General features: G+C 37.0%; 2 protein-coding genes across 3 annotated transcripts in view; both read left to right on the top strand.

Annotated features, from left to right (window-relative positions):
- Positions 1–25,941, top strand: part of LOC150083320 (focadhesin-like) — a 181,298-nt gene extending 155,357 nt beyond the window's left edge. The window contains exons 7-10 of the mRNA XM_090378475.1: positions 4,210–4,422; positions 22,065–22,161; positions 25,563–25,851; positions 25,914–25,941. Coding sequence (XP_090234601.1) covers positions 4,210–4,422; positions 22,065–22,161; positions 25,563–25,851; positions 25,914–25,941 — 627 coding nt within the window. The remainder of the gene's footprint in view (positions 1–4,209; positions 4,423–22,064; positions 22,162–25,562; positions 25,852–25,913) is intronic.
- Positions 25,821–26,887, top strand: part of LOC150083319 (focadhesin-like) — a 457,209-nt gene continuing 456,142 nt past the window's right edge. For both annotated transcript variants that reach the window (XM_090377973.1, XM_090377972.1), the window contains exon 1: positions 25,821–26,041. In XM_090377973.1, the coding sequence (XP_090234099.1) occupies positions 25,967–26,041 (75 nt within the window). In that variant the 5' untranslated portion in view covers positions 25,821–25,966. The remainder of the gene's footprint in view (positions 26,042–26,887) is intronic.

Raw genomic sequence — 26,887 nt, 5'->3', positions numbered from 1 at the left:
ATGACTGGACAGATGCCTCACGTGTTTAAGTCAGTATTGGTATTGTTATTGAAGAAATGTAAAAAGAAAGAAAACAATTGAAATAAAAATAATAACGTCGACAAAACAGCAAGCAGGATATAATAAAACACGACCCCCCCCCGGTAGATAGTCAATCCGTGGGCACAAGCTTTCTACACCGTGAGACATGACAGAGGCTATGGGGTATATAACTATACATTATGTGCAGACCTGAAAGTATTATGAAATCAAACAGCAAATACGTTGTTTATATCAGAGTTATAGTTTATAAGTTTTTTGAATTTTATAATTTCTGTTTGATTTCATATTACTTTCAGGCCTGTAAATAATTTATAGTTACATGTATTTGAATCTATAGTTTTTATTGTATTTGAATCTATAGTTTTTATTGTATTTGAATCTATAGTTTTTATTGTATTTGAATCTATAGTTTTTATTGTATTTGAATCTATAATTTTAGAAATTTGAACCTAGACAAACTGGCAAATAGCAAACAGAAACAGATAGCCTTAGCCAATTATTGATAAGATGTATTGAGTGGTGCTAGCCCTCGAAAACATACCATTCAATGTATCCTTTTATCAGTAATTAGCTTCATCATCATTTTATTATTATTTTTATATTATTTTATTGTATTTTTATTATAAATTGTGTTTAATTATAGGGTATAATAATGAAGTTCAACTTAGGTTACTTAAATACTTGGCCTTATGGCTCTGTAGGTATCCGAGTGGGCAGGAGCGGGAGTGCAGTAGCACACGCTCTTTGAGTAGACTGGGGTTCAAGCCCCTGACTGCTGAATACGGTCGATCTGCCAACCCGCACTGGACCAGCGTGGCAGATTATGGTCCATTTCCCTCAACATGAATTGTTGAGGAGGCTTCCACCCTGCAGTGGGTTGATAATGGCTGCACTTTACTTTTTTACTTTAGGTATACTTTTACTCTGAATACCTATATTCCATATTCTTATTAAATTTCATTTGTTATTTGATAAATTCCCTGGGTATACAGTTCAATAAATACAGGTAACTCTGGTATAACACGGTAGTTAGGTTACTATAAAATCTTGTGTAGTGCAAAACCGTGTTTATACGGAACTAAGAACCAGTAAAAAAAAGGGAATATGTTCAAAAAGCTAACAAAAATGCACCTTTTTTTTTATAACTATTGGAAACTTATTTTGATTAAAAATGAACAAACATCTTGCAAACTGTGATACATATTTGCCAGATATGTACATTCATTTAATTTTCTTCCTCTTCATTCCTGCTAAGCACAATCAAATGAGAACAGTTTCTCTATTGCAGAATATCCTCACCTTCTGAACTTTCTTCTGCAGATCTAGATTTTGTGTATCTTCTGCTCTCTCTCAAAAAAAATCAGTAATCTGGGTTTGTTTGCCTTTGCTTGATAGATCTTTGTAAATTTCATGGTATGGAGCTAAGCATTTTGAAGCTTCCTTTTAGTCTAGGGATCTGCATTAAAAAAATAAGATTGTAATTGCTTAGCTAAGTTTATGCCTTCTTGTATGCTTTTTAGTGTAAATTTGGAACTTCAGAATTTTCATCTGTGCTGAATTGATTTGGTTTACCTCCATTTCTGCAAAATCCAATTTGCTCACCTCTTTTCTACCAGTAATTGTTGAACGTCTTCAGTAGTCATATCATCAAAACTTTCCCCTCCTACTGATTTAGCAAGTTCTACTATTGCACCAATTCTGTTTTCTGCCGGTTCGACCATATATCTCGAATGAACTGACTCTGGCCATACATTATTCCAACACGCGGTTAACGTTGACAGTTGGTTTTACCTCTTTAGCGATAAAGATATTATTCCGATACAGTCCACAATTGAAAACTGTTTCCATGCCTCCATCACTTCAATCTCTTTCTTGGTGATCCCTTCTCTTTTTCTCTCTCTCTCTTGGGGGGTAATTCAGAAATTTTTTTTCTGGCTGGGCTGGTGCAGCATAAGCCTCAGGCTTAATTGCACCATATGGATAATAATAATAATTGATTCGGAATCAATTTTTTTCAAAATCCATCGTAACAATTTTCTGATGTAATGAGTTTTAAAGGTAAATTTAAAAAATTGTATTAGATGGTAGGAACATTACATAAAAGTTTGGATGACTTAAACCTTTTAGATGGCCTGGTGCTTTATCCAATTGTAATAAAACTTTGAATTCTAGATTTTTTTCCCCAAGTTCAATAGCACAGAACAGAAATTTGCATAATGACTAGCGAGCCAAAAGCAGGAATTCACAAAGCATGGAAATGTTGAAATTACATCCAACATAATAGCAGAGTTTTCCCTGCACAAAAGCTCAAAAATACCATGTTATGCAAGGTTTGCTGCAATTCTCTAACCATGTTAGAGTGAAACAGTATTATATTTGCTGTAATTTATCAATTGTGAGAATATATTTGCGAGAATGTCTGCGATTTATCAATTGTGTTAGAGCGAAACCGTGTTGTAGAAGTACCTCGTTATATGGGGGTTGCCTGTACTGTAATATAAGTTTTACAGACTGATGTAAGGTTTAATCAATATCTTGATGGCATTAATCTGATCTGACACTCTTTTTCTAATTCTCTATTTTTTCTCTATTTTATCACTTATTTCACATATTTATATATACAGTGAATTTCGGTTATTTGGGCCACCGGTTAATCGGGGCAGCTTTTTATTTGGGACATCTTAAAGAGCAGAACCTAATCGAGAAAATAGCCAGGGTTTACTTCACTTAATTGGGACAACGTACAGTTTAATTGGGGCAGGAGACCGCAGCACTTGAGATTACCCTACGATTGTCTTTGACAATACCACATGGTTCAGTCTTATTTCTAGAGGTCACAACCATAAAACAATAAAAACAATTAGCAGTACCCTGTTTATTGAGCTTTTCTGTTACTGCAATCTATTATAAACGGGTACTAAACTCAATCTTATTGAATTTGCGATAATACCGACAGCTGGAATTCCGTGGACTATTATGGTGAAATGTGTTTACACTTCCATGAAATCTTCAATCATATAAAAAAATAAATTTTCAGAATCTTCTCTTCATTCTTATTTTTTAAGCTTCATAACTTGTTACTCCACTCTCACTTGCATGCATCGTGTTACTTGCAATTTGTGTGTGTGCCGTGTTCTTTGTTATTGTTTGCTTATCTTTTTTACTGTTTTAAATTTTAACTCCTCCCCCAAATGTCAGTGAACAGAAATATCAGCTACTGTAGTTAGTATGTATATATTGCAGTATGTATTAATTAAGCCAAACCGGAATCAACTGTATCTGTTATTTGTTTAAATAGTTTGTATGAATAATATGTATGAAATTACTCGCCTATCTTGTGACTGGCTTGCATAATACATAACATTTACATAAAATAAAAACACACACACACACACACACATGCATATATGGATATCTAGGGGTCCATAGATCTCAGTAGTTTGGGTGCCAGTGTTGTAGGCTATCAGTAATTATATAAATTGACAAGCCAGCAGTTTGTATTTCAACACTTACACCCCTCTAAAAATTAGTCAGCTTGACTCTCTGTGCCAATTAACTTTGTGTGGCTCATAAGCCATCCTTAAAATACCAGTCAGTTACATGTTTATCTGGGAAGGTCCAATAGATTATGAAAGAATCTGGATATGTTTTGGAAGATAGTGTAATTAACTTTGTGTGGCTCATAAGCCATCCTTAAATACCAGTCGGTCACATGTTTATCTGGGAAGGTCCAATAGATTATGAAAGGAGTATCTGGATATGTTTTGGAAGAGAGTGTAGCACAATAATGAAATAACTTCTGTCATATACCTTATTAAAAAATGGACAGTTGTGCAAATCAAAACTATATTCAATCACTTAAATTTTCATTTGGCTGAGTGGAATCATGCCGTGGACGTGATTAAGAATTGTGTCTGTAGAATGCAAATGACATAACCATTATTATCGGACAGTATAAATAGGAAAAAAATATTGAATGTCTCAAGTTTTTTATAGAGATTGCATTAATATTAAATTATGTTGATTATACACAAACCATTCAGTTATTTTTTTATGTGAAAAGTCGAAAAAAGTTGTGGAAATCAATTTTTGTTTCACTTTGTTTCAATAGTTTATTAGTGCCAACATAATTGATATTTTAATTATTTCTATTTCATTTCTTTATAGGTTAGAGGGGCATCAGAAGTTACTGAATCATGTTTAATATTGAAAAAGCTTGCAAAAACATTGATTAACAATTCAGAAGAGAAAAGCTTGACTGTGAAGATTGATGTTCTCTTAACATTGTCATTATCAGTGTGCCACTTGTCAATTATCAATGGCTTGGATCCATTACTAATACTCCAGACAGCAGAAGAATTACTGGAACATGTTGTACAGGTAAAAAATGTCAACTGTATAATCATTTCATATCTTAAAACAGCAATTCATACATTAGTGTCTAACAGTGAAGTAACCAGACTAACTCAGTTAAAAATAATAAAAAAAGTTTATGTCAAACATATAGTAAGTGTGGTCACCTTCAAAGCACTCTCCTTCTGACTTCATACATATCCATCACTGGAACCATGGCGCCTCCGTAGCCAGGAGCAGAGTGTGTAGCACATGCTTCTTGATTAGACTGGGGTTTGAGCCTGTGACCAAAAAATACGGAGGATGCAGAAAAGTCAGAGAAAGACCACCACATATCCCCAGAGCAATATGGCCTTAGTTGCTAATGCTCCTAAAAACCAAAAAACAACAACAATGGAACTATTTCTGGTGGTCCTTTTTGTAGTTCAGTCACATTTTTGAAAAGTTTGTTTATTTTCTTTTCACCAAATATTGTCTGAGCTTTGGAATATTTATGAAAGTACTCTTGTTTAGAAAAGATAATCTTTGTGACTAATTGACTAAGATCTGGACAAGTATTTGGTATTGTGGCAGTGTTTACACTATTTAACTCTTTGTAAGCCAGCTTTTTGCCAAAAGCAAAACAGAAAAAAAGGTGCTTGTTACATTTTTATTTTATTTATTTTTTTAAAGCCAATTTTTGGCCTTAAAAAAATGGGACATCTGCTATACCCACCTGATCATTCCTAGTGGATGGTACTTTTTTTTTTTTTTTTTTTCATAGTCTCAAAACTGAGAAACCTCTTCAAAAAGATTTCAGTTTTACAGAATTATTCTGCCTTACTTTATTTTTAGTCCTGATATTTGATAATTTAAAGATTTTTAAAAGGGATAAGCTTCAGCCATCTTTTATTAAATCTCTCAGAGACAAGAAGTTAATGGATTTACAGTATTGTAGAGGTGCCTCCGTAGCCATGTGGGAAGGAGCAGCAGTGCGTAGCACACGCTTCTTGATTAGACCGGGGTTCGAGCCCGTCACCACCAAATACGGAGGATGCGGAAAGATTAGGGAATGACCACTGCATATTCCGGAGCAATATGGCCTTAGTTGCTAATGCTCCTAAAAACCAAATAACAAACAAAACAGTATTGTGTGGGTATCATGGATTGGTTGGTTTTGTTTGGAAAGGGGAAGAGAGAGAGAGAGAGAGAGAGAGAGAGAGAGAGAGAGAGAGAGAGAGAGAGAGAGAGAGAGAGAGAGAGAGAGAGAGAGAGAGAGAGAGAGAATGAACTTATTAACATTAATTTGAGTTTAAAACATTTGCAGTTTTCATGAGATAAATATGGGGAAAGTTCACTTACTCATTCCATCTACCTAGATAGAATGGTTAAGTGAAGATAAAGAAAAACTAGTTATGTTAATTTAAAGTGTAAAATTAAAGGATATTGTCTTGCTGCTACTTCTGCTTATAACATATGTTCAAAAATATTGCAAACCACTGAAGAAAATGGTATAATATTACTTTACCTGTATTACCTGAGTCTCCTAAATGAACCTTATTTTTTGTAGGTCTTCTCTCTCCTTTTTTTTTATTTATTTATTTTTTTTAATGTTTTTGATCTTTTCTAAGATCAAGTACTTACAGGTGGTTTTTATTTCTTTCTTTATTTTTTTGAATTCACCATTTTTTGCTCCTAAATTTTTGTTAAGAAACATTTGGGTCATCAGGATTCTCAAATACAAATAGTATGAATTTGAGAATCCTGATTATAAAAATCATTGGAATTAGTGGCCAACATCTTTAATATGGGATCTGATTGCTGTATTGAGACCTATGGATCTTCTAGTGGATACAGATATTTAAATACAGTTCTTTTAATCATATGAATATGAGAAATTTAAATACATAGTATTCAGATTGCTGACATTCACTACAGAGCTATGTCTCATTTCAGAATGCCTTTATGACAGTATTCCTTACCTGATGTCCATCAGGAGTTGTTTGCAGATGGCTTGAAAATCTATAATGACTCTCAGTCTGATATAGTTTTGTATGAACAATTTTTGTTTTTAATTAAGATGCAAATTATTATTATTAGCCATGAGGTGCAAGGAAGCCTGATGCTTATGTTACACCAGCCAAAAAAAAAAAAAAAATTGAGTACCCTGAGAGAGAGAGAGAGAGAGAGAGAGAGAGAGAGAGAGAGAGAGAGAGAGAGAGAGAAGTAGGAGAGAATCACCAAAAAAGAGAAAAATGACGATATCCAGCTCATGACCCAGGGTGTGTCAAGCCCATACTCACTAGATGTGAGCCCCTGGGGTTATTAGCATTAGCAAGGGCACGTGATGCAAGAAAGCAAGCTTGTCTAGCATCAGCCAAAAAAAACATGCATACCATTCTCATTTCACCCATCCACTCGCTCCAAATGTTTGTCTAGTTCTGCCTTTAATCTGTTTAAGCTATCAAATTCTATGACAGATGGAAGTTTGTTCCAGCAATCAACCGCCCGCTGGCTAAAAGCAAACTTGCGTGCATCTATCCTACAACTGTGGTTCCTCAATTTCAGTTTATGCCCTCTCAGGCAATTATTCTGAATAAGAGAAAGAATCCCATCAGCATTGAGCATGCTCAAAACATTCAAGACTTTATACACTTCAATCAGATCACATTGCAGATGCCTAGTCTCCAGACACTGTAATTTGCAAAACTTAAGCCTTTCTTCATAAGATTAATTCCTGTATATCATTGAAAAGACACCATGAGCTACTCTTGCAGACTGTCTGCACTGCTCAGAAAACTTCATGTCTGCCTGCACAATTACCCCTAGGTCCTTTTCACTCTCTACCACTGTCAATATAGTATCACACAGTTGATACATTACTCTGGGGTTACTGCTTCCCATATGCAGTACTTTACATTTGTCAATGTTAAACTTCTCAGCCCATCTGCTCAACTTTTCTCGATTCTGTTGCAGCAGGTACTGTCATTAGGGTCATTAACAACCCTGCTGACCTTCGTATCGTCTAAAAACTTGGCCATTAAGCCTAATATACACTGGTGTTCAAAGAAAGTGCGTCATCGCTTAAAATTGTAATTGTCGTCTGAATAACGTAAGTATATGGCATTATTTCTTACAGATTGCATCAGATAAGATTGACACGCGTAGGTGATGACATAATATTGCATCAGCTGTTAATTTCTGCTATATAAGCATGCTTTGCAAGAGTTGCAGTCATTCCTTGCTTGTGTCAGAATGGCGAGTTGCATGCAGTTGACGCCACAAAGAAAGAGTGCTATTGTTGGTTTACGTGAGGAACGATGTTCTTCCCTTCATATTGCTTATAGAGTGTCTTGTAATCAGTTGACAGTGAGTAGATTTCTTTCCAAACTCAAGAATACCGGTTCTGATGATAGGATAAAAGGAACTGGATGGAAATGAGTCTCTACACTAAAAGAGGACCGCGTTTTGATGCGCTTATGCCTTAAAAACTGTAAAGCTTCTTCATCTGAGTTGAAAAGAGAATTTGAAGAACATACAGGAGTGGTAGCAAGTGCAGTAATAGTCGGAAGATTCTTCTTCAAAAATGAACTTGTAGCCCGTTGTCCTTAGAAGACGCCCCTTCTGACACAAAAAATGAAAAAGGCCCGATTAATTTGGTGTAAGGAGCATGTAAAATGGACTTCCAAGCAGTGGAAGTCAGTTATTTTCTTGGATGAGAAGAAATTCAACCTGCATGGCTCTGATGGGAGACAAACGATTCGCCATAGACGTGGTGAGAATACCATGCAGACTGTATATTGTCTACAGTGAAATTCCCTACCAGCCAAATCATATGAGGGTGCATTTCGTATCGCAGAGTAGGTCACCTGCAGTTTATAAAAGGTTCTGTAAATGCCAATGGATACCTGGCTCTATTGGAAAGCAAATTGCTGCCAATCATTAGAGACCATTTCAACCTGCCAAGTAATTGCATCTTTCAGGATGACTCTGCTCCTTGTCATCGGGCAAAAAGTGTAAGTAGGCACTTCTGTAGTTACTTTAGCTTCATTTCTGCATTAGAGGTTCGACAGTAATGTGTTTACATTTGTTACATGTGAAAAAATGGTTGGAAGAATGGTCCATTACAACTCTTAGCTAGCGAGGAAACAACCCTGCTGGACCTGAATCCTATAGTAAACCATAGTAAGATTTACTATAGGATTCAGGTAATAATCCTATAGTAAGTAAACCAGCTGCAAAATGCATGTAATTTACATACAGGGGGGAAAAATTGTTTATACTTTGGCATGACTACCTACATCAGAAGAGTCTACAGTTAATTACTTTGACGATGAATACAATCGTTAATCATATTTAGCACTAACGTGGACTTCAACCATGGTCCACTCAAATGCCCTTGAACTTGATTGTTCAGCTATGACAGGCCTAATTATATAAATTGAAGCTTCATAACCTTTGTTGCAAAAGCAAAACATGGCATGTTTTTTATTCATTATGGGGCCCTGAGCACCAAGCGAATTATAAAGTGATCCTTCCAAGTGATTTTATTCTGTTTCATTTCTAGCTGCTCTCTTATACTCAGTTCATTGTAAGTGGTTCTTGACTTAGCAGATTTTAAGTTAGAACCCAGGAAGGAAAATCACCTTTCTTTTTTTAGGTTATTTTTCCATTTTTTTAGGTTATTTATCCAGTCACTAGGTGGCACTGCTCCTGCCTCCCTGTGGTGGGGCCGGAAACCTTGGCAGAACAGTTAATCTGCCAAGGGCAAAAAGGAGCAAAGATGGACCTTAATATGTTTCCGCCTTTAGAGCTGACAAGCTCTCGGCCAGACACGGAAACCGAACATGATATGTTGCAACCCAAGTGGTTTAAAACCAATTGCTCAGCAACAGATTTCCCTGCATTTATTATAATGCACTCTCTTGCCGATCGGTCCCTCAGTAAACTGCCTCCGTTTCTTATCCAAAAACACCTGGAAAGTCTCGCAGGATCTCCTAACACAGTCAAGAGACTGCAATCAGGGGACCTACTAGTGGAGACAATAAACCATGGACATTCGGAGAAACTGCTAAACCTTACAAACTTTGCTGGAATTCCAGTAAAGCTTTCTCTCCACGCAACCCTAAATACATCCAAAGGAGTTATCCAGCTGGGATCTACTGAATGTCACGGAAGAGGAGATAATGCAAGAGCTTCAAGATCAAAATGTCATTGCAGTCAAAAGGATTACGACTAAAAAGACAATACACTTACACCTACAAGGAATATTATACTCACTTTCAATATGCCAAATCTACCATCATCGATAAAAGCAGGCTATCTACTTTGCCGCATTAGGCCCTACATTCCTAATCCATTGAGATGTTTTAAGTGCCAAAAGTATGGCCACTCTCAAACGGCATGCAGAGGAAATCAAATTTGCCCCAATTGTGGGTTCTCTAATCACACTCAAAGTGATTGCTCAGCAAAAGAAATGGCCTGCCCCAAATGTAAAGGCAACCGTCCTGCTTATTCTAGGGCATGCGACAGGTGGAAAACCGATAAGAAAATTGCAAAATATAAGATTGAAAATAAAGTAAGTTTTCAAGAAGCAAGGAAAGTAATTGCTTCAAGTATGACTAAGCGTACATATGCCAGTATTGGTCAAAAATATCAATCAGTGGCCACCCAAACTGATGTTACATTCCCTTCAAACACTTCAATCTCTGATTGGGCTTGGGCTATTCTCTCTCAGCAACAGTCCAATATCCCTAAGCAGTTGAACCAGGCAAGTAATACTGCACTTACAGTACCAGCTACATCTCCTTCTCCTTCCCCAGTGATTGCTTCTATATCGAATAATCGAAACTCACATTTTAAAAAGAATATCTAAGAAACATCTATGGATACGATTGATTCATCCAGACAAGAAGAACCAGTCTTAGAAATATATGCGGAAGAAGAAATGGACACTGGTCAACCATTATACTCAAAAAAAGACAAACCAAAGCCCGAACATCACAAGACAGTCACATTAAAAAAACTGTCAGATACAGCTTCTTCTACTAAACACCAGTAATGCCTTATATTCTACGATGGAATTGTAGAGGATTTCGTAGCAACCTTAATGATATTCAAGTCTTAATTAACCGCTACTTTCCAATTGGTTTATGGGGCGCAGATCGTACATCTCTGCTTCGGCTATATCGGGCATTAATCAGATCCCGTCTTGATTACGGAGCTCCCATCTATGATTCAGCCAGATTGAGTGCATTACGCTGGCTTGATCCAATTCAACACAGTGCCTTGAGACTTTCACTCGGTGCTTTCAGAACATCACCAGCACATAGTCTCTACATTGATGCCCATGAACCCCCACTAACTTTACGTAGGAAGACACTGTTATTGAAGTATGCTGTCAAGATACAAAGCTGTGCCATGCATCCGACTCAGTCATACCTGTTCAATCCACCATTAGAAAACCTTTTCAGAAATAAACCAAGCATAGTAAAGCCAGCTGGTCTTCGCCTTCTTGAACTGATGCAAATTTGGAATGTTTCCATCCTTTCCGTACAACAGGTAACAACTTGTACTCAACCACCATGGGTTCCACCTCCTATACCGACCTGTGACACTTACCTCTCTCAATGGGGAAAGAACATTTTACAAACATCAAATATCAAACAACTTCACGAAGCTCACACTCAAAGATACTTTGACTTTTTTCCAATTTATACAGACGGCTCTAAATCTAATTCAAACGTCGGAGCGGCTGCAGTGTTTCCAAATACCGTTATTTCAGCATCTTTGCCATCTGAATTCAGTATCTTCTCAGCTGAATTATATGCAATCAAACTAGCTTTACAGAATCTCTCTTCTGACTGTGCTTTAAAATCTGTTATTTACACTGATTCCCTCAGCTCAATATTGGCTTTATGTAACCCCTTAGATAAAGTACACTCTGTTCTAGATGAAATAAAAAGCATATTACTACAAATTGAAGAACGCAATCAACTGGTCACCTTCTGCTGGATTCCAGCTCATTCTGGCATTTTGGGCAACGAACTGGCTGATAAAGCCGCAAAAAATCCAACTAGCTTCGACTTAACTGATATCCCTGTTCCGCCATCAGACTATGCATTAATCATTCAGGCTGCATGCCTGTCAAAATGGACAGCAATATGGCACTCTCAAATTAATAATAAACTCTTTCAATTTAAACATGATCCAAAAATTTGGCGCTCCAGTGTCCGCACATCAAGACGAGAAGAGGTAGTCCTTTCAAGGGTAAGAATAGGCCATACTTATCTGACCCACCTTTATTTACTCACAGGGAATGTCCCGCCACAGTGTCCACTTTGTAATATAAATCTGAGTATTAAACACATTCTCATTGACTGCCCTTACTATGAACAAGACAGAACTTCAACCCTGCTATCACTGGTTAATCTTCGTAGACCAATAACTTTAGAGAATCTCATTGGAGATGATGCAGATATTTCCGAATTTTTCAACTTCATAAAGCAAACAGGACTTTTTAACCAATTCTGAATTTATAAAACTTTTTCATCTCTTTGTATAATAAATGAATAGGCGCATTATGGCCAAAGTAGCTTATGCGCCATAAAACCTCCATATCAACAACAACCAATTGGTTTCTGTCTACAGGAAACCTATCTAACTCTTCAAATTTCCAACATAAAGAACTATGCCATCTATCGACACGATCGAAATACTCCAAATGCTGCCCTTGGGGGCATGGCCATCTTTGGCCAGCTCAAAGATCCCGATCAAGCAAATTGTTTTGCAAACTGAAATTGAAGTTGTTGCCGTGCGTTTGATAACCCAGATTGCTTTAACACTGGTATCAGTCTATCTCCCACCAAGTCATACCTTCTCTTACCAAGATCTTGAAAACCTGCTAATGCAGTTACCTTCCCCTGTCTGTCTCTTGGGTGATTTCAATGGCCACAACCTCTTATGGGGATCGACCAAATTAGATATACATGGCCGCTTAGTTGAAACCTTTCTGGATAAGCAAAACCTTACTGTTCTTAATACTGGTGCACCCGCTCACATACAACTACCAACTGGACAAACCTCTGCAATCGATCTATCAATATGCACCCTGATTCTGTTTCCAGTCATAGAATGGTCTGTTAAAAAATAAAGCGTGGAATTTATTTTGTAGATCCCCAACCACAGCTAATCTTATCAATTACAAGAAACTAAGGGCAAAAGCACGTCACATTCAAAGAGAAGCCAAGAAGAATTCTTGGATTCGGTTTGCACATACCATATACAGAAACACTAACTCCAGGTTAATATGGAAGAAAATCAGACAGATTTCCAGGAAATTTCCAACCACCCCTTCACCAATTCTTTCATGAAATGAGCAGGAACTCTCTGCTCCTGAGGACATAGCAAATGCCTTGGGCAAACCTTTGCCCAAGTTTCAGCGGCATCAACTTGTTCTCCGGATTTTCAGAAAATAAAGACCAAGACTGAACAACGAGCCATCAACTTTCGAACCTTAGTTTTCCTTCCGTATAACCAGCCTCTTCAATATCATGAACTTCTACATGCCATTAAAACAACATGCAACAGTGCCACTGGGCCAGATGGAATATCTTATGTTACAAAACTTTGGTGACAGAAATTTACAAATACTGCTGGTCTACTATAACCGAATATTTATGGAAAACATTTATCCCAGCTCTTGGCATCGTGCCACAGTTCTTGCCTTTTTAAAACCTGGAAAAGACTCTATACCAGTCCATACAATTACCGACCAATTTCCCTCTCTAGTTGCCTCGGTTAAATTTCTTGAAAAAATTATCCATAATCGACTTGTTTGGATCATCAAAATACAACACCTAATGAGTAATAATCAGCATGACTTTCATAAGAACAGGTCCTCCTTAGATCTCATGATCAAGGCCGAGTCTGCAATTTGCAATGCCTTCATAAAGAATGAACATCTTTGGTATGGTTTTCATAGACATAGAGAAGGCATTTGACACTACCTGGCACCATGGCATTCTCAATGACCTCCATGCTCTTGGTCTACGAGGCAACCTTCCTATATTCATCAGGAACTTTCTCCAGAATCGTTCATTCCAGGTTCGATACCACAACTCGCTATCTATGATATTTTTACATGCCACAAGATGTCACTTTGTACTGAGTGCAACCTTCTTTGCCCTTAAAATTGATTCCATCACAAAAAAACTTCCAAATACAGTTGAGACCTGTCTCAATGCGGATGATCTCTCCATCTCTTGCCACTCTCAGAATATGAGATCCATTGAACAGCATTTGCAGATATCCTTGAATTAAGTCAAAGTTGGGCAGGATTCAATGGCTATCATCTATCTCAGCAGAAAACTATTGCAATCCACTTTTGTAATCAACAAAAAATGCATAAAGATTCTGAACTTCAGATGTCAAACTTTACCATTCCAGTGACTAAAAATATCCGATTCTTGGGATTAATCCTTGACGGAAAATTAAATTTCTTTGAGCACATTAAATCTGTGTGTACTTCCTGCCTCAAAAAACTGAACATACCCAGAGCCTTATCTGCTTTGTCATGGGGAGCAGACCATACATCTTTGCTACTCTTATATAGAACGTTGATCAGATCCCATTTGGATTATGGTGCTCCAATCTACGATTCTGCCCGAAAGAGTATGCTACGATGGCTGGACCCTATGCAGCATAGTGCATTGCAGATTGCCCTTGGTGCTTTCAGGACATCTCCTACTCATAGTTTATATATTGAAGCTCATGAGCTCCCTCTTTGCATCCACAGACAAACACTACTTCTTAAGTATGCAGCCAGAATACAAAGTTGCTGTCAGCATCCTATTGAGCTATTCCTCTTTAATCCACCACTGCAAAACCTCTATAGAAATAAACCCAGTAAAATAAGACCAGCAGGCTTACGCCTAATTGAGTTAACACAGAATTGTAATGTTCCTACTGTCAACGGGCTACAAGTGATGAAATGCTCTCATCCACCTTGGACACCTCAATTAAGTTGTGATACTTATCTTCAAAAATGGGAAAAGAATCACCTACCGTGATTCAGCATGAAACAACTCCATGCAAGCCATATTCAGAAATACGCTGATTTATTGCCAATATATACTGATGGCTCCAAATCACATTCAGCCGTCGGAGCAGCAGCAGTATTTCCCACTACAATCATTTCTACTGCCCTTCCACCTGAGTATAGCAGCTTCTCTGCAGAACTTCATGCAATAAAATTAGCCATAGAAAACCTGAATCTGTACCCATCTTTAAAATACATAGTATACACGGACTCTCTGAGCTCAATTACAGCAATGCAAAACTTTTCTTACAAGGTTCATCCTATGTTAAACCAAATCAGAAGCCTCCTATTAAAAATTGAGGAACGTCATCAATCAGTGACCTTTTGGTGGATCCCAGCCCATTCGGGAATAAAAGAGAATGAACTTACTGACAAAAATCTGTCAACTTATGATTTAACCTTCACTCCTATTCCAATTCCTGATTATAATCATATCACACAAACAACGTCTTGCACAATGGAAAGAGCTATGGCACACCCAAACCAATAATAAACTTTATCAGTTGAAACAGGATTCATAGCTTTGGTGCTCTAGCACCAAAACAGTACAAAGAGAAGTAGTAGTGCTTGCATGAGCACGGATAGGACATACATACCTGACTCACCTTCATCTACTTACAGGAGAGGAACCTCTTCAATGTCCACACTGTTCCTCACATTTAACAGTCAAACACATTCTCATTGACTGCCCTCACTATCATCAGGCCAGAATAGCCATCCTCCTTTCCCTAACAAATCTTCGAGAACCGAAGGCATTAAAACATATTATTGGTGATGATGCAAACATCAATGAATTTTTATCTTTTTTGAAAAAAATTGGAATCTGTCATAAATTTTAAAAGATCTCTCTCTAATAAAAAAAAATCCTATGAATAGGTGCACTATAGCCTCAGCAGCTCTTGCACCATTAAACCTCTATAACACACACACACACACACACACACACTCTCTCTCTCTCTCTCTCTCTCTCTCTCTCTCTCTCTCTCTCTCTCTCTCTCTCTCTCTCTCTCTCTCTCTCTCTCTCTCTCTCTCTCTCTCTCTCTATGGTTAATCCTGATGTTTTTAAACACCATTGAGTAAGTGATTAAATGTAATACAGATGGCAGTGATATGTGCAATGAAATGGAGTGTATAAATATGCCATACACTTGGCAAGGTATACCCAACTCAACACAGTGTGGACAAGATGAAGATGGACCTTGGCTGAGCCCCCTTCCCCCACTGCACAAATTCAGTACAGCTAGTAAAGGTAGAGGCAGCAGTATTATTCACTAGTTTCTCCAGATACCTTCTGTTGTTTGACGTGATGAGTTTTCTTACAACAGGACTGCAAAAGCCATTTTTAATACATACAGGGTGTTACAATTAAAATGGCTGACTGGGCTAGCCAGGTGGGTAAAGTGCCTGCCTACTGCAAAAACCTTGGGAGGTGCATTATGGCCACAGAAGCCGATGCGCCAACTAAAAAAAAAAAAAAAAAACAATTAAAATGTGCTAAAGTCTGTCTCATGTATTTTTAGGTTTACACTATTTGTAGTCTTTTTTTTTTTTTTTTTGTCATATATGGGCTGTAATTTTTGAATTTTATGTTAAAATAGGAATACGTATTACTGTTTAAATTTTACAGTTTCTAAATTAAAATTTTGCCTAATCAGCTGCTTTTTTCTCATTCGGTAAGTTGTTTCCTCTGGTTGACTCAATCTAAAAACATCATTGATATACTTCTTAAATGAATGTAACCGGTTTTAAAACAAACAAACATGCCTATTGATCGCTTTTCACTTGGCATGTTTAGCTGTGTCAAACAGCTAGCATTACAAGGGCAGTTAGTGTTGCATCCCCAATTCACAAAGGGGTATCGAAGGGTAACACGAGTAATTACAGACCAGTTATTTTAACTTCTGTTCCGGGTAAAATAATGGAGTCACTGGTTAAAGATGCATTGCAGGATCATCTAGACAAGACTGCAGCAATAATTCAGACACAGCATGGGTTTGTTAATTGAGACACCCAGTAATATATTAGCATTAGTAGAGGCATATGATACAAGAAAGCAAGCTTATATAGCATCAGCCGTGATGGCTGATGCTACGAGGGGTTTCCAAAAAAGTAAGATAACACATTTTTTTTCTCTATGATGTTTAATAATACGAAGTTGAAATTAAACATCAAGAAATGTGAACATGCACTACTTCTCCACAAAGTCTCCATTTTTATTGATACACTTGTCCCAATGATGGATCAGTTTATCAATACCAGTACTGAAGAAGTCTGTTTGCACATGCAGTAACCAACATCGCAGTGCCTGATGAACTTCCTCATCCATGGTGAAATGCTTTCCTGAAATGTGATTTTTCAGAGGGCCAAACAAATAGAAGTCTGAAGGTGCTAAGTCTGGGCTGTAGGGAGGGATGTGACAGTTTCCCAATGATTATGGTGTAACCATTCACGAGTGATGTTTGGAATTGCATTGTTGTGCAACAAAATCACGCCACTTTTCAGGAGTCCTGGTCCTTTGTGTCAAATGCTGGCTTTCAGTTTTTCCAATGTTGCACAGTAAAGCTGTGCATTGATTGTTCCTCCCTTCAGCAAGAAATCCACCAACAGAACACTTTGGCGATCCCAGAGCATTGTGACCACAACTTTTCGGATATTGGGAAAACGTTTTGAATTTTTTGCACACAGGAGATTGTGGATGTTTCCAGGTCATAGAATCTTATTTGCTCTCTGGGGTAAAGTGATCAACCCACGTTTTGTCTGCTATGATTATGTGAGTGGAAAAATCCTCTCCTTCATCACTGTATCGCAACAGGTTCTCCAAACACATCCCCATGCGTTTTGCTTTTTCCTCATCTGACAATTGTCGGGGCACCCAGCGGCAGCACATCTTTCGAAAGCCAAGGACATTGTGAACAGTCAACTACTCACGTTCACTATTTATGAAATTTCACACAGTTTCACTTGCCTGTTTTCCAGAATGGTGCCTTTAATATGCAAAATGTTGTCTTCTGTCTTGCTCGATGAAGGCCTGCCCTCCCGATGTTGATCTTCAATGTCAACACAGCCCGCTTTAAATTCATTGCACCAAAAACTCACCCGCTTCTTTGTCATCACCTTTTCGCCATACGCAGCAACCAGTTCACGGTGAATATCACTTGGTGAAGACCCTTTTGCTTGCAGAAAGCGAATAACTTCACGAACACCTTTTTTGGACCACACTTGCACAGTAGCTGCCATTTTGCAACTGGAATCTGCTATGAGGCGACAGCACCGCAACACTGCATTGGGTATCTTTTTGAACGTTATTAACGGGTCTATTTGTCCACCTGGTTTCATCTCATTCCCTTTCACCATTATTAAGAAAAAAAATGTGTTACCTTACTTTTTGGAAACCCCTTGTATATAAGCTCGCTTTCTTCCTGTTTCACCTATCCATTCACTCCAAACGTTTGTCTAGTTCAGCCTTGAATTTATTTAAACTGTCAACTTCCACAATGACAGATGGAAGTTTGTTCTAGCAATCAACCACCCGCTGGCTAAAAGCAAATTTTTGCACATCTATTCTATAACTGTCTTTCCTCAAATTGAATTTATTCTCTCTCAGGTGTGGAATCTGAGCAAGAGGAAGAATCCCATCAATATTGAGCTTGCTCAAACCATTCAAGGCCTTATACACCTCAATCAGATCACCTCGCAGGTGCCTCGTCTCCAGACTCTGCAATTTGCATAACTTAAAGCCTTTCTTGGTAACTGCAACCCTTTGTTCCACTCTCTAATCCCGTCGCCCTTCTTTGGGATCGTTCCAGCAGCTCTACATCCTTTCTAAAATGAGGCCTCCAGACCTGTATACAGTACTCAAGGTGTGGCCTGACCATTGCCTTATACAAGGGAATAATCACCTCCTTATCCCTGCTAGCAAACTTTCTATATATCGTTGACAAGACCCCATGAGCTACTCTTGCAGCCTTTTTGCAATGCTCAGAAAACTTCATATCTGACTGCACAATTACCCCCAAGTCTTTTTCATTCTCTACTACCATGAGTGTAGTACTACACAGTTGGTTGGTATGTTACTCTAGGGTTACTTGCTACCCATATGCAGCACTTTGCATTTGTCAGTGTTAAACTTCAGTTGTCACATCTCAGCCCATCTGCTCAACTTATCCAGATCTTGTTGCAGCAGCATACTGTCCTTACTGTCATTAACAACCCTACTCTAGTTGGAGCAGTATGGCATTAATTTTCAATGCCATACTGCTATGGCATTAGCAGTATGGTATTGAAAAGGCTGTTTAAGCATGGGTAATGCAACTCCATCATACCACCCAGGTAGTATGCATGCATCATTTTATTATATCTCATATTGTGAATACTTTCACAATGAGTTTCCTAGGTATTGCACTACTTCGGGCCACTGTTCCCATGGATAACCACTCTTCGACTAGGCATCGACTCATGGGTGCAGATCTCAACCAACGTCTCCAGACGTTGGTTGAGATCTGCACCCATTTTTGCCCGCAAGGCCATTCCACGTTGTCGGAATGGGTGACGGTTGTGTGTCCATACGCCTCGCTTCCCATTCCAAAATATTCCACACGCATTCAGTTTGATTGAGGTCAGGTGAATTTGGAGGCCAATAAAGATTGGTGATATCTTCAGTGTGTTCCCTGAACTATATGTGACAGTGTGGGCCTGTGATACCTTATCATCGTGGAAGATCCCATTTCTTTCTGGGAAAAAAATGCAACTTGACAGAGTGCACTGTGTCCTAAGAGCTGCCAGTAGACCTCACTAGTCACAGGTCAATACACATTAGGGGTCCCAGTTCTTGCTAGCAAAACATGCGCCATATTAAGCAACCACTGCCACCTGACTAGATAGTGGCACCGTGTAAAATGGGTCTGTGGACTAGTTCTGCTTGTATCACATGCCACACACACAAAGGTATCTATGGGCATGTTGTGCCAGGTATTTGGACTTGTCCAACCAGCATACTCTTTTTTAGTCCTCCAGTGTCTAACTGGCATGTTGATCAGTGGTGAGGAGAGGGTGTCTCTTGGATCATCTGCTGTGGAAGCCCATAAGTCTAAGTGTGTATCGCATTGTCATTTGGGATATTATTTTTGAATTCCCCATATTGTATTGCAATGTCAAATGTTGCACAGTGACTTGCCATTTAGCCTGTACAATGCACTGCACCATTCGCTCACCACAAACATCCAACTTGCATAATCTTTTGCAGTTCTGTTGACGGAAGGTGGTTTGACCTGTTCGACACCATTCTTGGTACACCTTAATCGCAGTGAGCAACTGAAAAGATGCTGTTTCTGATATGGAAGCACCCGACACACAAGCTCCACAATCATGCCCTTTTGAAACTTTGTGATATCCTTACTACATTCCATAACTGCTATTTTATCAGTTTGACTTGTATGACCAAATGGAAATTACCACTGCTCTAGCATATGAAGCTGTTTGGCTTTTTATACTGCATACTATGCAGCATAATCCACTACAGGTGGGATGGTTATAATTCAGTGATAATTGAATATATTTATATTTTATAACTCCTGCATCTTTTATTACTTGCAGCAGTTATACAGAATTAGTCAGTTTCATGTGCTTATTTTTATGTATTTTAATTTTTACCTCTGTTCTGTTTCTTTTTTTTTTTTTCTGAATTAAAAATATAAATGGTAATACAAGTTACAGCCACTCCCCAACTTACGTAAGGGTTGTGCTCCACAAAACTATGCAAGTTGAATTTTATGTAAGTCGGAATTTTCCTAAATGCTTATGCAGCACTCACAGCTATGCGCGTTGAATTTGATTGAAGCAAATAAGAAATGTTCGATGAACATGTAAATAGAATTATTTATTCAATTTTTTTTTATCTCATGCACAGGAAAAATGACAAAAGTGTACAAAATTACAAAAATTTCAAAATTATAAAATTACAAAAAAAGGGAGGGGACAGGCATAACGCCAGCAAGTTTTACCTTTTGAGCATTGTTACCAGAATTAACTCTCCAGCTGATAAGCATGCCGCTGCAGAAGTTGAGGGCTGTGGAGATATAGAAGGGGTTTTTTCCAACACATCATGAAATTTCTATGCAGCTGCAGAATCAGCACTGGTGACTTCACTGCATACTTTAATGTTTTGGAAACCAGCGCAATGCTTGAACCTATTTAACCACCTGTTGCTTGCCATGAACTTGACTTGGGGTTAACTGTACTTATCCTTAATATCTTCATAAGTACTTCTTGCTTTTTGCTTGAATGGCCATTGGACTTAGGGACACTTGCTTCTGGATCTGATTTTCCATCTATATTATTGATAGCTTTTCCCCCTTCGATATAGCATCTGCATGCTGTTTTGTAATCACTGTTGATCTTAAATGCATTGATCCATTAGCAAGTTCTTTTTTACACATGCTGCCCCTTAAAATAGTATTCACTGTTGAAGCAGCTAGACCTAATTCTGTGCAATAGATTACAAACTTTGTCCTCTTCGTACTTAATTAACCATCTTCATTTTTAAATCAATTTTGTTTTGTTTCCTAGCACTGCCAGCACTTGCACTTTCTGTTAGTCCCTTTCCCTTCACTATTGTAATAAGTAAATAGGAATGAAGAGAAGATCTGAAAGTTTATTTGTTTTTTATATGATTGAAGAAGGCGCCTCCATAGCCAGGTGGGAAGGAGCAGCAGTGCGTAGGACACGCTTCTTGATTAGACTGGGGTTTGATCCCATCACCACCAAATACGGAGGATGCGGAAAGGTCAGGGAATGACCACCGCATATTCCCGGAGCAATATGGCCTTAGTTGCTAATGCTCCTAAAAACCAAATAACAAACAAACAAACATATGATTGAAGATTTCAGTGAAGGGGAACACATTTCACCATAATACTGTAATGTAAAAACCCACAGAATTCCAGTTATTGGTATTATCACAAATGCAATAAGATCAAGTTTACTACCTGTTTATAATAGATTGCACTAACAGAAAAGCCCAATAAACTGGAAAGTGCAAATTGTTTTATGGTTGTGACCTCCAGAAATGTGTTTTAGAAAAATATCACAAAGGCGTTCAAAATTGATTCTACTAACAATGAAAGTGTAGTGCAATTTCCATTATAAAAATGACATTTTAGAGAGATAAATAGCAAAAATTTCAACTTCTAAGGTCTTGGAAAGAATTAACAAAAAAAAAACATGTTATTGGGTTTACATTATGATGTTTTCACGATAACTCCATTTATTTCTACAGGATGCAAAATACGTTTCCACAATTTTTTTAAGTTTGCACTGGCCGGAAAAACTTATGTAAAGTCAAATTTACGTAAGTCGAGTATTACATAAGCTGGCGAGTGCCTGTATATGAAAGGCATTCCTTTTTGTATTTCATCGTTTTAATTGTAGCAAACAGAAAATTTTATTTCTCTTTTAGAAAAGACACCACACTCCTTGAGGATATGTCCCCTTTGGATTTAATGTTTTATTAATTTGACTTATTTAATTAAAATATTAGAATTATTTCAAGTTCCTTATTGCTTCTCTTATGTAATGTTACTTTTCTGCCTAATAGGTTAAGCATTCAGTAGCAAGTGAAGCCTCTGTTTTTATGTTATCTATTTTGATTCTACAGAGTTCTGCAGACAATTTGTATGCCTTGCTACAGATTAGTAAGTGTTAAATTTATTAATTAAGCTTTTCATTTACATAATGTCACTGTCATTTACTTGTTTTTAATGTTTTTAGTAGCAGTATTCACATAAAAATGATCTGGATGTTGGTGTGGGAATATATTAGGATAACTTACTACATTAACCCTTTCTTGAATGAATTTCTGGACAATATGTGAGCCATGAAGCCAGCTTGATAATTTTTTGAAGTTCGTAAAACTAAACATTGAATGTTTTTAAATAACCAAATTATAGTAATCTTATAATACCGTGATAAATCTGACTAAAAAATGAATAGCACGTGCTTAAAAAATGTACTCACCTTGTATAAATCTGCAATAAATTTATTGGTAGATGATGGTTAAATTTAGGTTTAAAGGTACATTAAAAAAGAACTATTTAAAATATTTTCACCTCATCAGAATGAGGTGAAAATATTTTAAACAGATTTTAAAATGGGCGTGAGGAAGTAGAAGTGCAGATCTCCAATCCTTGGTTGTCGTAAAGAGGTTAAAGGACACAAGTGAAAAAAAGAACGGTAATGCCAATAGTCGTTACGAGGGACTTTCGTTGAATAGAACGTCATCAGTTGGCAAATGGGAGAGAAGTGAGCGCGTGTTGTATTTAAAGTTTCTCGTGATGCTCTTATTGACACGTGGGAACTTTAGCCGCGAGAGGTTCCAAGGTTCCGCGAGAGGTTGTGGAGGAACCGAATTTGGTGGTAGTGCTTCCGATGTAACAGGTGTCACAGTTTGGTTGGCATTTTATGAGATATATTATTATTACTGAGATCGTTGGTGGAATATTTGTGTGTATCTTTATAAGAATTAAATAGAGAACCTAGTTTATTGTAAGTAGAGAAAGTGAGGGAGATATCGGTATCTTTGAATATATGTTGGAATTGTGCTGCGAGTTCACTACGATAAGGGAGAACTATGCGAGTGTTTGTCTTGTTACTGTGTCTGGTGGGGTTATTAATACTGTTTTTAACGGTGGATATCGTATGTTGGATGAGTTAAGTGGGGTAGCTCCTGGCTGTGAATTTATCAGTAAGGTATTGAAGTTCATTATATAGATCGTTTTGTGAGGAGCTGAATTTGATAGCGTTGTAAATTTGGTTGTGTAGGATGGCTTTTTTGGTACCAAGGGGATGATGTAAAGTGAAATGTAGATATTTACCGGTGTGCGTGTTTTTCCTAAAAATCTTTGTATTTAAATTTGTGCCTGTTGTATAAATAGCGAGATTAAGAAAATTGATCTGGTTGTTCATTCCGATTTCAAGAGTAAGGTTTAGCCTGTCATGTATTGAATTGAATTTTAAAAAGAGATTGTCTATGGTTGATCTGTTGCCTATTATTAGGATATCGTCAGTGTAGCGAATGTATAATTTAATTTCAGAAGGGAAAGGTTGTAAAATTTGATTTTCAATAGTAGCGAGATAAATTTCAGAAGGGTGGGGGACAGAAATGCCTAAACCCATTGGTAAACCGAATGTTTGTCGATAAATTTTATTATTAAATCTAAAATATCTAGCTTCTAATAAAAGAGTGGTGAGTTCAAGGATGTGGTCAACTGAAAGAGAGGTATGTTTTGTTAAAGTGTCTTCTGCTGTTAGAAGTACGCATAATGCTTGTAGGGTGAAAGGAATATGAACATTAGTGTATAGGGAAATGACGTCAAAGGAAGCTAATACGTCTCCATCAGATATGGTGGTGTTACTAATTTTTTGGAAGGCTTGGTTGGTATTATTAATTTTGAATGTAGAGAATCGAGTGAGTGGGGATATAATTTTGACAAGGAAGGTGGATAAATTAGGAAAAGCTGATCTACTAAAAGAAATGATAGGTCTTAATGGGTGGCTTGGTTTGTGTAACTTGGTTTCTTTGAACTGGCATTCTAGGAGCTGCTTCTTACAAAAATGCATGTCCACATGTCAGTCCCCTATATAGGCTACAGGTAAATCATGAAGAATGCAATATACTCCCAATGGCAGGATTCATGGAATAAACAGACAACAAATAAATTGCATCAAATAAAGCCAGTAATTGAAACACGGCAGTCTAGTCTGCGCAGCAATTGTAAAGAGGAAGTTGTCCTTCTCTTGTTCTTCATAGGACATTCTTTTTTACACACTCTTTCCTGCTGAGCACTGATGATCTTCCTATGTGAGTCTGGTGACACCATTTCAACTATAAAACATTTTAATTGATTGCAGTAATTTTACACATGCTTGAAATATATGTTTTACCACTTTAACTCACCTTACGGGGCCTTATACACTCAGTCAGATTTTATCACACAATTACCACATGTCAGATGTTTTAAATTTTTACACGTTATTAATTATTATAAATTATTAATTATTATAAATGTATATAATATTGAGCATTTGTTTTTAGTCTGTATACTGCTCTTTTTTCTTTTACCTTTCATACTTTTTATGGCATGGTCAAGTGCAGTGTAGTCTTGGATGCTTTTTTACCAGTAAAATAGAAACTAGTCAATTAATATTCCAATTCTCAGAACTTTTTGCCATTGCTCCTATCAAGTATTCAAAGACTAGTGTCATTTGTGTCTTTAACAGTGGTGGGGGGAAATGTAAAACTGGGAACAGATGTAACTATGACCAGAAATATATGGTGATGGAGCAGCTTCACAACATGAATGGGTTATCAGGTGTAATCTTCACCAAAACTGCATGAAGTTCTTTTTTAGTCCTGAATTTTGTCTTTACACTCAGGCTACCAACAGGTTTCTTTGTTTGTTTGGGGATTTTTTAGGTGCATCAGCATCTGTGGCCATAGTGTGACAACAGGGAGGCATGAGCAGTATCCCTAGGTGACAAAGAAAGGGCGTTATTAAAGTTAGTTGTGATATTTAAAAGCACAAAAGAAAGGTGACTTTCAATTCTTTTTGAAGGCTTTTGGCTAAGATTTATGCCTTTGGCTAAGCCTTGCATTTAATGTAAATTTTTAAAAATGTTAGAAATCACCTCTTAAAGATGATATACTTTTTATGATATACATTGATGTGATATACCTTTAAGTATATCCTTTTATTTTTTAAACATTTTTATTAAAATAATTAATGTATAGAGAAATTTCTATTGAGAAACACTTGATAACAAGACCAAAATAGAAGTATATATGTCTATATATATTAAAAACAGTCCCAAGATGAGCTAAATAATTACCCTTAGCTTTGCTGTAAAAGTTTACAATGTCCTACTATAGCAAAAAAATTAAGACACCTAATACTTAATTTTGTATTTTGAAAATTTAAGAATACTCAACAGTTTTAACTATTCAGTATTCTTAATTTGCTTGAATAGTCATTTAAAGATAAATGATTTTAACATGATAAATTTAAATACTTTTTTTCCTATTTTTCGTGTCATATAGGTGAGGCACTTTTAAAAAGGGAAGATATTTCTCCAGTGTTAGCAGCCACATTAATACTGCCAGCCCTTCAGATTGTGGCATCTTCTCCTGATATAGATAAATGCAGTAAATCTAGAAATGAAATTGCAGCCATAAAAATTATTCAGCAGGTAGAAAAATTACTGTCATCTGCAGAGGAAAAAGAAAGAAACATTTTAGATGAAAACTTTAAATATTTAAATATACAGGAATTTAATGAATTTCTGTCAGAAGCTTTCCTCTGCGTTGATACTCTTCACAGATTAGAAAGGTTTAAATATTGTGGAGGCAATAAAGAATGGATTCACTACTTAAAATCCTTTATAAATAAAGGATTAAGTTTAACACAACTCCAATTTAATTTTTTAGTTGCCAATTTCATTACCATGCCAAATGACATTGAATGCAAGAGACCATTTATTGAAGTTTTGCAAAATGTAGCTGGAAAAAGTTCTGAACAGGTAAGGTTACTATTATTTTGTTAATTAAGAAAACTCAGATTTTTATCCAGCTATTCCTTTTTATTTTTATGTATATCCATTTTTAAGTGCATCTAAAAAAAAATTATTTATTTGCCCATTCTCTCCAATAATTTTTCCCAACCTTACTTAAATTTATTGAGACCGTCTACCTCTGCGTGGAAGTTTATTCAGTACAAACACAATTAAGTCCAACTGATTGTTTTGTGCTGAATGCAAATTTTCTGCTTCCATTCTGCAACCATCGTTTTCCAGTTTAAATTTACTTGCTTTTATGCATCATTTGATAAAAAGTAGATGTCAGCATTTATATGAAGAGAAATTCTCTAGGCAGTATCTACTGCCTACAGATGGCCATTCATTAGCTGCAATCTTCTTTCTTATTCCATGTACCTTTCAGCATATAATTTGTGATACTAACTGCTTATGTATGCAGTGCATTTCTTAGACCAACAGTTTGTTGATAAGGTGTGGAATTGTAGTGAGAATGTGTTTCAGAGTAGCTGAAAGATAATTTAAAGGTGGATAATTGCAATTATCCACCTTTAGAGCCTACTAGCTCAAGATCAGAACCTCCTGACATCTACCATGACTCACATCAACCCAAATAGGCTTCAAAGGGAAGCACAATTTCATAATGATTTACCAAATTTCCTGGTGATTCATCTTCTTTCCACCCAACCTGTGTGCAGGTTATCACCATTCTTGATTAAAAAATATTTGGAATTAATTGCTGGATTGCCAGAAATGGTGACACAATCCAGGGACCTCCTGATTGAAACAGCCAACTCAAAACATTCTGAGCTGCTATTAAAGAAAACAACATTT

The sequence above is a fragment of the Mastigoproctus giganteus genome, chromosome 7 (assembly GCF_048544385.1).
Source record: "Mastigoproctus giganteus isolate SK-2022 chromosome 7, ASM4854438v1, whole genome shotgun sequence".
Lineage (NCBI taxonomy): Eukaryota > Metazoa > Arthropoda > Arachnida > Uropygi > Thelyphonidae > Mastigoproctus > Mastigoproctus giganteus.
This window is presented reverse-complemented; position numbering and strand designations above follow the sequence as displayed.